General features: G+C 48.1%; 2 protein-coding genes across 2 annotated transcripts in view; one reads left to right on the top strand and one right to left on the bottom strand.

The window, feature by feature from the left end:
* Positions 1-456: 456 nt before the first annotated feature.
* ZNF689 (zinc finger protein 689) overlaps positions 457-14,283 on the bottom strand; it is a 16,153-nt gene continuing 2,326 nt past the window's right edge. Inside the window, exons 3-8 of the mRNA XM_032461063.1 lie at positions 13,083-14,264; positions 5,822-6,058; positions 3,510-3,725; positions 2,796-3,131; positions 2,372-2,485; positions 457-1,620 (exon numbers count right to left, since the gene is read on the bottom strand). Coding sequence (XP_032316954.1) covers positions 1,100-1,620; positions 2,372-2,485; positions 2,796-3,131; positions 3,510-3,725; positions 5,822-6,058; positions 13,083-14,264 — 2,606 coding nt within the window. The 3' untranslated portion in view covers positions 457-1,099. The remainder of the gene's footprint in view (positions 1,621-2,371; positions 2,486-2,795; positions 3,132-3,509; positions 3,726-5,821; positions 6,059-13,082; positions 14,265-14,283) is intronic.
* Positions 6,349-14,283, top strand: part of PRR14 (proline rich 14) — a 26,994-nt gene continuing 19,059 nt past the window's right edge. Inside the window, exon 1 of the mRNA XM_032460451.1 lies at positions 6,349-6,482. The gene's annotated coding sequence lies outside the window, so the exon portion shown is untranslated. The remainder of the gene's footprint in view (positions 6,483-14,283) is intronic.

The following is a 14,283-nucleotide window of genomic DNA, read 5'->3' as shown; positions in this document are numbered from 1 at the left end:
CTTGGAGAGTCCTCTCAACAAAGAAACCTATTCTACTCTTGGCTTCCCCAACCCTGCTTAAAATACTGAACCAGACATCTCCAAGAGCTCCCTTTCAGCTCCAAAATGCCACAGTCCACCCTGTTCTCACCCCCAGGCCCACCCCAGGAACTGCTCCTCCATCCTCCTCACTCAGCCAAAAACCTTGTCATCGTCCTTGGCCCCTCCAATATTCCAGCCCCCACATCCAGCCAAGACCCGAGTTCCCACTTCACCTGAGCCTGAGCCTCTGACCTGTATTCTGCCCAGATCTGACTGCTCGTATATGTTGGCACTGTGCCCGTTTCCAGCTTTGCTGCCTTGTAGCAGTGAAACTTTGAATCTCAGTTTACTTATCTGTAAAATACGACTATTAATATCCATCCCTGCCTCAGCAGACTTCTTTTCACCTTCTGAAGTGTAAAATATTGACAACGATTCACTCTTTCAACAAATGTTTATTGCACATTTACTATGTCATACATATTATCTTGCTGATTTCAGTCTTCACAGTAACCCTTTGAGGTAGATATTATTGATCCTCGTTTTACAGATGAGGGGGCTGAGGCTCAGGGAGGGCATGTGACTTACCGGCTGTGCCCGGGGTGAGTTGCAGAGACTAGGTCTGCACCTGGTGCTTCTGTGCTCTTTCCACCCACTTCACTGCCTGGGTTTCCTGTTGGTGTCAATTAGTCAGGGCTTGGCCATGCCCTACATCTGAGGTCTCCTCCCCAGCCTTAGACCCCTCAGCATTTACCTCTGCTGTAGATAAGCCGTGAGGGGATTTTTTTAGGAGACACTGTACATGATCTCGGTTGCACCTGTTACTGATAACACTTAGTCCAGCATCTCACTCTCTTCATTTTTTTAAAAAGACTGGGAAGAGGGGATGTTAAGTTTAATCTATTTGAATCTTTACAGGCACTTCTCTTTTTACAAGTTTGAAAACTTGAGGGATCCTTGAGGGAATCAAAGGGATGAATTCTGGGTCCCAAGTCCCTGACTCAGTGACCTTCCTCAGGGCCCACCCAGTCAGTCCGTAGCTCGGAGATCAGGCTTGAGCCCAGCCAGCAGGAGCTGCTCACCCACACTCCTCAAAGATGTCCGGGTAGTGCCGGAACAGCACCGGCGGGTCTCGGTCCCCTCGGACCGGCGCCCGAGGCACAGCCCGGATCCCAGGCCTGCGGCCCCGCCGCCCCCCAGAGCAGGAGCGGTGGATCCACTGGTGAGCTTCCACAGCAAACTTCCTCTTGAAGCGCATGCCACACTCAGGGCAGGGGAAGGGCCGCTCACCCGAGTGCATGCGCCGGTGGCTGACCAGCAGCGAGGGGTAGGTGAAGCGCCGGCCGCAGTCTGCACATACGTGGCGCCGCTGGCTGGTCTGAGGATCTATGCTGGGCACCGGGACTGCAGGCTGCGCGCCTGCATTCTGGTCCCAGGCAGCTTTCCTGGGTGGCTGTGCTCTTGCCAAGGCCTTGCTGATGGTTGAGGCAGGGTTGTGTTTAACCACCTCTTCAGGCCTCTCCTTCCTAGGAGTCTTTCCAGGTCCTTTGGCTCCTGGCCCTTCCTCAGGTTCCTCCTCCTTTTTGTTTGGGGCATCTCCTAGGAAACAGGAATTAAGTTACATTTAAAAATACATTTGCTTGTATTGCTCATGTTATAGGTTGCTTTTACTTAAGAAAGTCTCAGAAAAGTACTGCTCAGTGATTAACACACAGGTTTGGAAGAACCGTAAGCAGGGTTCTAAGCTCTTAAGAGTGACTTGGTTTTCTCATGTGTCAAATGGGAATCATAATGGTCTCTTTACTTCACAGGACTGTTGAGAGTATTAAATGAGTAAAAGGATGTTAAGCACTTAGTAAATGCTTAATAAGCAGTAAATATTATTGTGTTTTCTTAGTTTTTTGTAGGATTAGGACATTTACAGAGAAGGAAACATATGCTCAAGATCGCTCTACTAGCGGATGGTGAGGGGAGAAGAGCCAAGTTGTCGATTACTGGGCATTTTCTCTTGTACCACTTTGCCTTTCTTGAGGAATGCGATAGACAGACCTGAAGCTGCTTCCATTCTTAGGGATTTTAGTTGTTCTTGAAAAGGGGAGAATGAGCAGCACTTGTACAAGAGGGAGTCTTGGACTTGGGCTCCTGATTCTCCTCCTCTGGTCTCAACATGACCACTGTCCCAAGTTCTCAAAACTTTGTACCGGGGCTGCCTTCTTTCCTTCTCTAGTATCCCAGATCGGTTGGCTCTTTCATTCCTTTAGAGATGCTGGTGGTGGCGATCTGCAAGAAAACATTGCCAGACAGGAAGCCCTGGAATGCCAGGCGGGGGAGACTTGGGACCATCCCTCACCTCTCAGAGCTCCTCCCAGGCTTTCCCCCTCCTCAGGATCCTGGGCGGCGGGGCTCCAAGCCTCACTCTCCTGTTCCATCCAAGAGATGAGGGCTGGTTTGGGGCCTGGGAATCCTGGGAGAGAACAGGGATCACAGTGCTGGCCTGAGAAGCTGCCCTGGGAAGATGGCATCCCCCGTCAGGGTGAGGGCACCTCCTCAGAATTTGGGCTCAACTCGGACGGGGTCTGCAGTGCTTCTGCCTGATGGAAGCGGATCCGGGATGGAAGGACTCCCGAGAGGGTACCTGAAGCCCTGGGGATGGGAGGTGGCTGGTGCTGTTGGTGGAATAGTGCGGGATTAGGGCTCACAGTCTTCTCGGTCCTTATGTCATCTTCCCTGTGAACCCCAGTGAGGGAGAGGGGGGCTCTGACCCGGGGCCTCACCGAGCGCGCCCAGGTGGCCGTAGGTCTCCCGCATCACGTCCCGGTACAGGGCTCTCTGCGCGGGCCGCAGACACCCCCACTCCTCCGGGGAGAAGTACACGGCCACGTCCGCAAACCTCACGGCCGCGGGTTTCTTGCAACCAGGCCCGGTCTCCCCTGGTCTCAGCACCAAGAGCGGGACTGGGGGCGGCGCCATGGGGCCTCCCAGCCCCGAGTAGCGGCCGCCTGGTCCCCGGGGCCACCGCCTCCCGGCCCCCGGCCTCAGCTTTCGTCGTCCACAGGAAGGGCTCCCGAGCCCGGGACCCCGCCCAGCCTTGGCTTCCGAACGCGCAGCTCAGAGAACCGAAGTAGCAGGGACCGGCTGTTTAGGATTCGGGATTCTGACGGGGACAAATAGACCCCCTCGGTGTTTATTCACTTCATGGCAGCTTAGACACAGACACCCGGGCTAAGGGACCCGGAAGGTGCCTTCAGAAAATATGGCGACATCCTGGCTTCAGTTGTCTCTGGCTGTCCTTAAGAGCGCCGTCCCTTGACCGTATCAAACATGGCGCCTGCTTGGCTTCTCTGGCCTCATCCTCCGCTTGCCCTTAAATACAATGGCCGTGCAGGTGGGCTTTGACGGGGGCCGGGCGGCAGGGTACGGAGGAGAGCTTCCTCGCCTTCAAGAAAGATGGACGGGCCCACGGCTTCCAGTACTCCGATGTCCCGCACCGTAGGGCGGCTGGTCACTGGCCGCCACAGCAGGAAGGGCCTGCGCTGCGAGGCGGGGCTGGCGGGGCATTGGAAAGCGTCCGCGCCGGGTGGGGATGCTCCCTGGGCCGGCTCCGAACCCACCGACGACCTCAGCGTTTTGTGGCTCCCGGGTCCGTGTACCCGACAGCAGGATACGGAAGCCGGTCCCCAGCCTCTTCAGAAAGACGCACACACCTGGCCAAACTCGGGACAACCGAGGGAGAGACCAGGTACAAGATTAGAGTCGGGCCCACAGCTGCTGAGCCCACCCGACTCCTTGCGTCCGCGGCTCTCCTCGCTGAGTCTCTGGACTGGGAGCTGCGGACGAAGGAAGTTCGGTGATCTGGAATTGGAATGGGGAAGTTTTAAATTCCATTTTAAGTTTTTCCAAATTAATGCACATCGTTTTTTAAAAAGTAATACACAAGGTTTATGATGAAAAAGGCAGTTTCAGTATCCTTTCCTCCTGTCCCTAGAGTCAGCTACTTTGAACTTTTTATTGATATCAATTATATTGTACAGTATGCACAGTAAAATGCACAGATCTTCAGTGTGAAATTCGTCGAGTTTTGACAAGGATGTACAACAATGTTAACCATCACCCAAAACAAGATGCAGGACATTGATGTCACCCCTGAATGTTTCCTTGTGCACCCTTTCCAGTCAATACACAATTTTTTTGTGTGGTGAAATATTTTTAAACTATTTTTAAGTTTTCAATTCAGTGGCATTAATTACATTCACAATTTTGTGAGATCATCAGCACTGTCTCTTTCTAAAACATGATTTTCATGATTTAATGGGTTAATAGAACCCATTAAACAGTCACTTCACAGTCCCCTCTCCCCCAGCCCCTGGTAACTTATAATCTACTTTATGTCTCTTTGAATTTGCCTACTGTAGGTACCTCATAAAAGTGGAATCATACAATATTTTTCCTTTTGTGTCTGGCTTGTGTCACTTAACATTAATGTTTTCAAAGTTCATCCATGTTGTAACATATATCAGAACATCATTCCTTTTCTTAAAAATAGTGGTAAAATATACATAACAGTTATCATTTTAACCATTTTTAAGTTCTGTGGCATTAAGTACATTCCCATTGTTGTGCAGCCATCACTACCATCCATTCCAGAACTTTTTCATCTTCCCGAACCGACTCAATACACTTTTAACACTTAGCTGTTTTCTTTTGTTTTTTTCCTGGAGCTTCTATTAAAAAGTACACTTTGACAGCTTTTTCTTGATACATTCATTTCAGGCACTATGGGCATCCTGCTATGACACTTGATACTTAATTTCTAGCCCCATTCCCTTCACCTCTTTCTCCAACATACATAATACAATGTTATTGTAAATAATATTTCTATATATGCTATTATTCCCCTTCTTGTCAAATGTAAAAGCATACACTTTCTGGAAAGCCCTGAAAACTGGAGTTAAACAGGAGGGGCCAACAATATTGACTCGCCTCTGTGTCAGGCATTGAGGGTTGTGATGGTCCCAGCCTCCACGGAGTTTACAATACCAGAGCTTACAATCCCAAGCTTGTTTATGATTCCTTTGCAAACAGCCATTGAATAACCTTTGGTGCCATTCAAGGGCATCATCAAAAAGTCTGTTCTTGGAAATGCCCTCTCAGTTCCATGGGAAGACCTTATGGGAACAAACATTTATTATGCCATCATGGCTGCAGAAAACGTTTTATTTTAAAAATCTCTGATGAATGGCATTACCCAATTACACTGTGATCCACACAATTAATATCCAAAAGAAGCATTTCTCTTCATTTTTTGACACAAAGAAAACCAAATTACATATGCATTTCCTCTTTCCCTCTGCTGCCTTGGAAGCTCAAATTATTTTACATTAAATTGGGGTTTTCCAGTGTGATTAAAAGGTACTACAAGTCCCAGTTTCGCTATTCTGTTGAGCCATTTTGCAGTGAGAGGCGAACCCTTCCGGAGATGAGGGGACAATGTGTGTTAAGGATCCTAGTTGGGGAGGGGGTTCTCAAAGGTCACGTCCTGTGGTTTGAAGTGAAGTACCTGCTACTTTTACCTCGTCTCTGCTGACGGCTGCTGGGCTCCGTGCCTCCACCTCTCCTACCCAAGATGTATAAGCGGGTTTGGGGCCTGAAAATCCTACAAAGGTGAACCACTGGGTTCGACTGAGAATCCGAAAGGAGAGGTGCGTGCCCAGTGCTCCACACAGCCAGACCACTCGCCTCTGGGGAATCAATTCCCCCTTTCCACAGATTACTGGGTCCTGGCTCGGCCGCCGGGCCTCACCGAGCGCGCCCAGGAGGCCGCAGGTCTCCCGCATTACGTCCCGGTAAGGGACCCTTTGCGCCGGCCACCGATACTCCGAGTCCAGCAGGGAGAAGTACATGCCCACGCCCGCGAACCTCACGGCCCCTGGGCTGCTTTCCCTAGTTCGCCTGGGCCCGGCCTCTCTGGGCATATCAGCCAGTGAGAGAGGGACCAGGCGCTGCGCCGTGAGAAACCGTCCTGTGCTTCGCGGAGAGGCTTCCGGGAAATGTGGAAACGCTCTGAGCTGTTTCCGTCCTTCCTCAGAAAATGTCCTTAAGGGCCTGCCGTCCTGCCCTTAACCAAAATGGCGCCTCTCCGGCCTCATCCTTGCTTTTCTTGCCTGCCCTTACATACCAAAGGGCGAGCCGGAAGGGAGGTTGGACTCGGATAGAGTAACCAGCAGATAGATGACGTGCGTTGATTAGACAGCGCCGGTCGACAGGGGAAGAAGGAGGGCTGTGATTGGTCATTCCGGGGCGGCCTGTTTGAAAGGCCTTCGGCCGGCGGTGAGGGGCGGCAAGATCTCCCTTCATCTGGCTTCTCTGGGACAGGAACCTAAGAGAGAGATTCTGATGGAGTAAAGGTTCTGCTACTCTCAGGAGACCTCTTACGGGCAGGTCCGGATATCCGGGGCTTGGAGGTGAGTAAAAGCCCAAGGGCAAGACAGGAGGATTCTGGAGATAAGGGAGTGAGGGTCAGCCTGTCCCAACACTTCTCTCGGTACATCGGCAGGGCTAGCCACGTGGGCTGCAGAAATAGGTTCCTAATTGGTAGCTGATCTGGCCCAAACTCCAAGGTCACAGATGTCTCCCTTTTACAGACAGTAAAACTGAGAGACGGGGCAGGTGACTGCTCAGGGATAGTGGAGCCGGATTCAGAGTCATCTTCTGGCTCCTGTCTAAGTTTGAACTTAGGTTCTGCTAAGTGTTTAGGGTAGTGCCCTGCACAAAGTAAGTACTCAATAAATATATGCTTATAGTTGTTATTGTAATTATAATACTACCTGGACCCTGCCTCAATCAGGAAAACTTTCAAATCACAGCTCATAAATGAATAATAACACGGAAATGAATCAGATTATCTCTTAAGAGTGTTTTCTGTTCTGGATCAAGATGGTGGAGTAGGAGGACCCTGAGCTCACCTCCCAGGGATACACCAAAACTACAACTACATGTAGAAAAACTCTCTCTGAGAACTGACCTGAAGACTAGCAGAACAGATTTTCTACAACTAAGGACATAAGGAAAAGGTCACATCAAGAAAGGTAGGAGGGGTAAGGTCGTGGTCTAGTGAGACCCCCGCCCCCTTCCCCGTGGGGCAGGCCACAGCAGGAGGGATATCACACCGCAGAGGTCCCCCGTGAGGAGAAAGGGGTCCAAGTATCATATTAGGCTCCCCAACTTGGGGACCTGCACTGGGAAGATGAGCCCCCATTACATCTGGCTTTGAAAACTAGCAAGGCTGACATTTGGGAGAGCCTCGGGGCTGTGGGAAAGGAAAGAGACTCCAGTCTTAAAAGGACTCACACACAAACTCACTGGCTCCAAGTCCTTCCACAGAGGCTGCAGCTTGAAAAGCGCCTGGGACACACAAGGCTATTCATTGACTAATTTTAGAGCATGCACTGGAGGGTCACAGATCTGGTGGAACTTTCTCTGCGGATGGAAGCAGTTGCAGGGGCCATTTGTTTTTAACTTTCTTGCCACCTAGCTGGCCTGGTGCTGGTGAGCACCATTTCTCTCACTCTCCATCAGCCTTGGTAACACCATATGCCCTGCCCCTGCTTTCCCCTGAGGTCCCAGGGGGTCAGCCCAGTCACAGCCAGGTCCTATAGAAAGCCGGGCCAGGGACCAGCCCCACCTACCAGGGTGTCTGCAGCAGTCACAACTGAGCAACACAGCCAGTCCACCTGAGGACCAGCCTCACCCACCAGCACACCCGCAACAGCTGCACACAGGGCCTACGTTTGGAGTACCCGGCTCTGTTGACCAGGGGAGGCTTCACCACTGGGCCCCACGGGACACTTCCTACATAAGGCCACTCTTTCAACACTGGGAGACGAAGTCAATATACATAGAAACAAATGCAGAGAGTTAGGCAAAACGAAGAAACTACGGAATATCTTTAAAGGAAAAAACAAGACAAAACCTCAGAAAAATAACTAAAGTCGAGACAAGCAGTTTATCAGATGAAGAATTCATGGTAACATTCTCAGAGATGCTCACTGAACTCAGGAGGGAAATTGATGAATACAGTAAGAAATTCAAGAAAATGCTAGAAGATGTAAAAAAATAAAGATTAGAAATTCTGAATTCAGTAATTGAAATAAAAGATACACTGGTGGTATACAACAGTAGATATGAGAATGCAAAAAAACGGACCAGTGGTCTGGAAGACAAGGGTAATGGAAATCACCCAATCAGACCAGAGAAAAGAAAAAAGAATCCAGAAAAAGCTAGGATAGTTTAAGGGACCACTGAGAGAACATCAAGCAGACTAACATTTGCTATAGGAGTCCCAGAAGGAGGAGAGAGAGAAAGGGACAGAAAACCTACTTGAAGAAATAATGGCTGAAAACTTCCTTCACCTGGCAAACAAACCAGACAGCCAAGTCCAGGAAGCACCGAGTCCCAAATAAGTTGGACCCAAAGAGACCCACACCAAGATACATAATTAAAATGTCAAAAGTTAAAAAGACTGTTTTCAAACTTTTCTAACAAAATATTTATAAAATCAGACAAGGAAAGTTCTAGAGATATATAACAAAAAGCTGTCCATCCCTACAGTGAAACCACTTTGAAGATCTATCTTTAAAATTCATGTGAATTTGCATTCCATTTCATAATATAATGAAATGCAAAAGAATATGTAGTGAAAAGTAAATTTCACAAGTGTTGAACTCTTATACTACTGGTGGAGTGTAAGTTGGTACAATTACTTTGGAAAACAGGCAGTGCACACGAAAGCTGAATATATTCAATACCCTGTGACCTTGTAAACTTCATCACAATTGGGATTTTGATAGGGGTTACATTTATCCCTAAGTATTATATTCTTTTTAATGCTATTGTAAATTGAATTGTTTTCTTAATTATCTTTCTGGATTGTTCATTTCTAGTATATAGAAGTGCAACTGACTTTTTGTGTGTTGATTTTGTATCTTGGAACTTTGCTGAATTCATTTATTAGCTCATTTTGTATGTGTGTAATCTTTAGTGTTTTTTAGATATAAGATCATGTCATCTGTGAGTAGAAATAACTTTACTCGTTCCTTTCTAACTCGGTTGCCTTTTATTTCTTTTTCTTGCTACTTGCTCTGGCCAGAACTTCTAATATAAAATTGACTAGAAGTGGCAAAAGTGGGCATTGTTCCTGATTGTAGGGGAAAAGCTTTCAGTCTTTCACCACTGAGTATGTTGTTGGCTGTGGGGTTTTCACATATGGCCTTTATCATGGTGAGGAAGTTTCCTTTTGTTTCTAGTTTATTAGGTGTTTTTATCATGAAAGGATGTTGAATTTTGTCAAATTCTTTTATTGCATCGAGATGATTTTGGTTTTTTCCCCTTCATTCTATTAATGCGACATATTACATTAATTTTTCTTTGTTGACCCATTCTCAAATCCCAGGAATAAATCCCACTTAGTGTATAACCCTTTTAATGTACTGCTTTGCCTTGCTAGTATGTTGTTCAGGATTTTTATGTCAATATTCATACAGGGTATTTGTAATTTTCTTGTAATGTCTTTGGCTTTGGTATCAGTGTAAGCATTTTTTGAATATATTCTGGATACAGATTCCCTTTCACATCTATGACTTGCGGATATTTTCTCCTCATTCTGTGAATTGTTTTTTCACTCTCTTCAAGCTGTCTTTTAAAGCACAAAAGTTTTAATTTTGATAGAATCAATTTATTTTATTTATCTTTTTTTTTTTTTTTTTTTTGGTCACATGTGCTTTTGGTATCATAGCTGAGTAACGATTGCCTAATCCAAGATCACAAACACTTATGCTTATGTTTTCTTCTAAGTTGTATAGTTTTAGGTTTTACATTTAGGTCTGTGGTTCAAGTTAATTTTTGTATATGGTTAAAGTAGAGGTCCAACTTCATTCTTTTTTATGTCATCCTAGCACCATTTGTTGAAGACTGTTTCTTTCCTTGAATTGTCTTGGCACCTTTGTTGCAAACCAATTGATAATAATTGGAAAAGGGTAGGAAGCTTTATAGCATGTGTCTTTGCCAGTGTAACATGGTCCTTCATCAAGGGGACCCAGCCTCCCTTCATTCAAGGGATTGTTAGTCTGGAATTGGCTCAAGTCTGAGAATTTGTTGAGGACAGGGCTCAGCAAGATGTGGAGCAATATAAGACCCACGGAGGAGCATCTCCTAACACCTACTTTATGGGGTCCTCATACAAACTGTAGATTGGTATGTATACAAAGTCCTTAGCACAGTACATGGCACATCATAAGTGTTCAACAAAGTGGCTCTGATACTATTGCAGTAGGCCGAAGAATAAACAAAGTGGGTAATAGTGACTGTAAGCTACTGTTGTTTCGAGAAACTTAGCTGAAAATAGGAGATAAGGAGTGAGGCCAAAGGGAAATTTGTTTTTAAAGACAGATTTTAGCATATTTATAGGTTGGCATGTACATGTTCCCGACAAGAGGGGGACTCTGAAACCATAAAACTAAGAGAATAGACGGAGCAAAGTCTCTGAGAGGGCAGAAGCGGATGCAGTCCAGGCACAGCTCTACTGATGTGCACTGCAGACGAGGGACTTGCCCTGAGTTGGGATGGAAGCGAGTAAATACTAGTGATCACACTGGCAGATGTGGAGTCACAGTGGGGAGTGGAATGTTAGGGGAGTTCCTATTCGACACCTTGTGTTTTCTTAGTGAAGGAGAAGGCAGTCACTGGTTCAGGATGTATGAAAGACATGTTATGTTGAAGGTCCAACTGAGGTTGGAGTGGAAAGGCTGGCCCTTCTTAGCAGCATTGCAATTTTTTTTCTTCATAGCTCGTATACAGCCATGAAGACAGATGGGAGATTAACTCATACTGGGGCTGTGGGTTAATTCTTTTGGTTGCAAGTAACAGAAAGTCAAACTACCAGAAGCAGAAGGGAGAATTATTTGGAAGAATACTGGGATCTCCCACTGAATGTAGGGCAGCAGTCACAGTTGGTCATTGAATGGATCCTGGAACTGAAGTGCATTCGGAAACCTAAAAAGTTGTCTCCCACCTCAGCCCCCCATGGACCACATACTGGAACTTGGCCACCAACGGCTCCCAATCCAGGCCCAAAGAAATTTCTAAAATTCCTAGGTAAGGAAATAGTTAGCCTGGTGATAGAGGTAGGGAAAAGAGCAAGTTCTGAAACTGGGGGCAAGGAGGAATTTTAATAGGTCTCTGCTGGGGGTGGGCGCATTTCCATCAGAATTGTAAAAATGTCTAATCAGTCAACAAACTAGATTTACATTTTATAAACAGTAATTCCACGAGGAACATAATTCATTCATCAGACATTTTAATGAAACCCAGTCTGGTATGACCTCTGCTTTGGGGTAGCCCCTCTGTCCAAGGAGAAGCAGTGACGATGCAGCTTGCTAAATACCAGAACAGAGGTAATTACAAACACTGTGTTCCCCAGCCACACCCCCACTCTGGGGCTGATGTCAGGAGAGCTGAAGGAAGAAGTAACAGGGGTAGGATGACCCACTCAGCTGTTGGAATATGAGATAAGTCATGTTTGGAAATTCCAGTTTGGTGCAGCTACCCAAGGCAAAGTGGTAGGCCTTGTTCATTCAATTCACTAAAGCTTTACTGAGCACCTACTCTGGAATGGGTGCCATGGAGGCAGAGCAAAGATCAAAATACATTGCTGCCGCCACTGCCATCTTGGAGCCTATGTAAGGGAGGAAGGGCATGAACACAACTCAGCGACTGTAGACTCTTCTGCTTTGTATTCAGTTACCTATCTTTCTAACCTTCTTGAATAGCCTCACCTCATTTCATGAAAAATGTTGACAGAAAACTCATGGAAGGTCCTGTGCAAATGTCTCCTTATTCTGATGAGAATAAAGGAGGCGTGAGACCCAGTTCTCAGGAATTTTCCAGCCACTGGCTGCCTGAAACTAATCCAAATCCACCAGATAAAGTACAACAAGCTAGTCCTGTTTTACTGCTTCTTGCTGCTAGACCATAGCTCCCCTGCTTTTCCTTAATTTAAGATCAGCCTTCTCCCAAAGCTCACTATGCTTATGTCCCAGACCCATCTTGAACCATCTTTCCAAACACAGGGTGCAGAAGACTTAGCTTACAGCATGTTTTTTTTTAAAGCTTAGGTATTTAGGTGTCTGCAACCTAATAATCCTCTGGTACACTGCCACCACCCCCAAATCCAATGCAGTCTAGAACTGTTAAAACAAAGACAGACCTTGGAGGTATATGGTGTACAGTATGATGCTGGCTTATTTTGTATGACCCTTTAAAAGGGACATTGAAAAACCAGCCCTTGTTTGGGGAGAGATCTTGTGTGGGAACTGAAACCTTGTCTTTAAGGAATGATTGACCAAATTAATGGTATTTGACCTGAAAACCTGGGGGCAAAGTATTTGTGGTTAAGTTTTCTGAAGGACTGCCATGTAGATTTAGCTTTAAATATATTCTGGGTGAGGCTTCCAGGGAAGGAGAATGTGGTATTTAAGGGCCTTCTAACGATCAGAGCTATCCCACAATGAGATGACCTGCCTTGTGAGGTAGAGAGCTCCCTGTCAAGGGGGATTTTTAAAGCAAAGGTAGAAGACCGCGTGGCAGGAATATTGTAAAAAGTTGAAACCTGGTATGGAAGAGGAGGCACAGGAGGGGAAGAGCTTGTTCCCATGAACGGGGATCCTCCTGACTGCCTGCGAGGGGGCAGGTAATCCCTGTGTGCACAGACTAGAAAAGCACATGGCCCCTAAACTCAATGAGAACTTTTAGCCCGATATCCACACAGAAGTTCTTTTAGGGCAGGGTAGCTTGGAAAACTTAAACCAAATGATGTCACCTCTCTTATTGGGGCTGTCTGTTTTAAACACACGTATTAAGGCGTCCAGTGTGGTAGCATATACCAACGGTAAGCTGAGTAGCAAGAGACCTGGGTCTTGGTTCTGACTCTGCCCGGGATGACGGGGGCTCCTTCCCCTTTCTGCTCCCCTCCATGAAATGAAATGAACCTATCCAACCCTTTCCATTCTAAAGGGCACTGCCCCTCTGGCTAGGACCCCCTATAGCAGATCTCAGGCTACAGTTTTGGAGGCTGGGGCTACACTTGTGGACAGCCAGAGACCACCTCTGGCGAAAGCAACGGCCACACTCGAGGCAGGGGAAAGGCTTCTCCCCGGTGTGTAGGAGCTGGTGCTGAGCCAGGTGGCTCCACTGGGCGAAGCGCTTGGAGCACAGGTCGCAGGCATAGGGCCGCTCGCCAGAGTGAACGCGCCGGTGACTGGCCAGGAGCGAGGGGTAGGCAAAGCGGCGGCCGCAGTCCTCGCACGCGTGCAGCTTCTCCTCGGTGTGCGTGCTGCGGTGGATGGCGAGGGAGCCGCTCCGCCGGAAGGCACGGCCACAGTCCGGGCAGGGGTAGGGCTTCTCTCCCGTGTGCAAGAGCTGGTGCTGGAGCAGGGTACTGCGCTGGGAGAAGCGGGCCTCACAGTGCTCACAGGCGTAGGGACGCTCCCCTGAGTGTACCCGCCGGTGACTGACCAGCCGGGAGGATGAGGAGAACCGCCGCTCACAGTCTGGGCACGGGTAGGGCTTCTCACCCGTGTGGATGCGCTGGTGGATGACGAGGGCGGTGCGCTGGCGGAAGCGACGGTTGCATTCCAGGCAGGTGTACGGCTTCTCTCCGGTGTGTGTGCGCTGGTGGATGGCTAGCAGGGAGGGGTAGGCAAAGCGACGCCCGCAGCTAGGGCACTCGTGGGGTTTTTCACCTGTATGCGTGGTCCGGTGATTGGCCAAGGACCGGCTCCTACGGAAGCAGCGGCCACAGTCAGGACAATGGTAGGGCTTCTCGCCTGTATGGATAACTTGGTGCTGGGAGAGGTTCTTGCGCTGGGAGAATCGTTTTCCACACTGGTCACAGACATAGGGACACTCACCAGAGTGTGCCCGCCGGTGACTGACCAGCAGGGATGGGTAGGAAAAGCGGCGCCCACAGTCTGGGCAAGGGTAAGGCTTTTTCAGATTCTGGGCACACTTGTGGCTCTGCAGGGCCAGGTGATCGGGAAAAGTGCAACCACAGTCAGGGCAGATTGGACCTCCAGATGTCTGCCTGGGGATCAGGCGGGGTTTGCTGGGCCGTCGCCCCCGCTTCCCCTTTCTCGGGGCCTCCTTAGGTGGGAATACTTCCTTCTCTTCATTCTTCTTTCTCCTTCTGGTTTCTACAGGGACACAAGGAGA

This window comes from Camelus ferus, chromosome 18 (assembly GCF_009834535.1).
Source record: "Camelus ferus isolate YT-003-E chromosome 18, BCGSAC_Cfer_1.0, whole genome shotgun sequence".
NCBI lineage: Eukaryota > Metazoa > Chordata > Mammalia > Artiodactyla > Camelidae > Camelus > Camelus ferus.
This window is presented reverse-complemented; position numbering and strand designations above follow the sequence as displayed.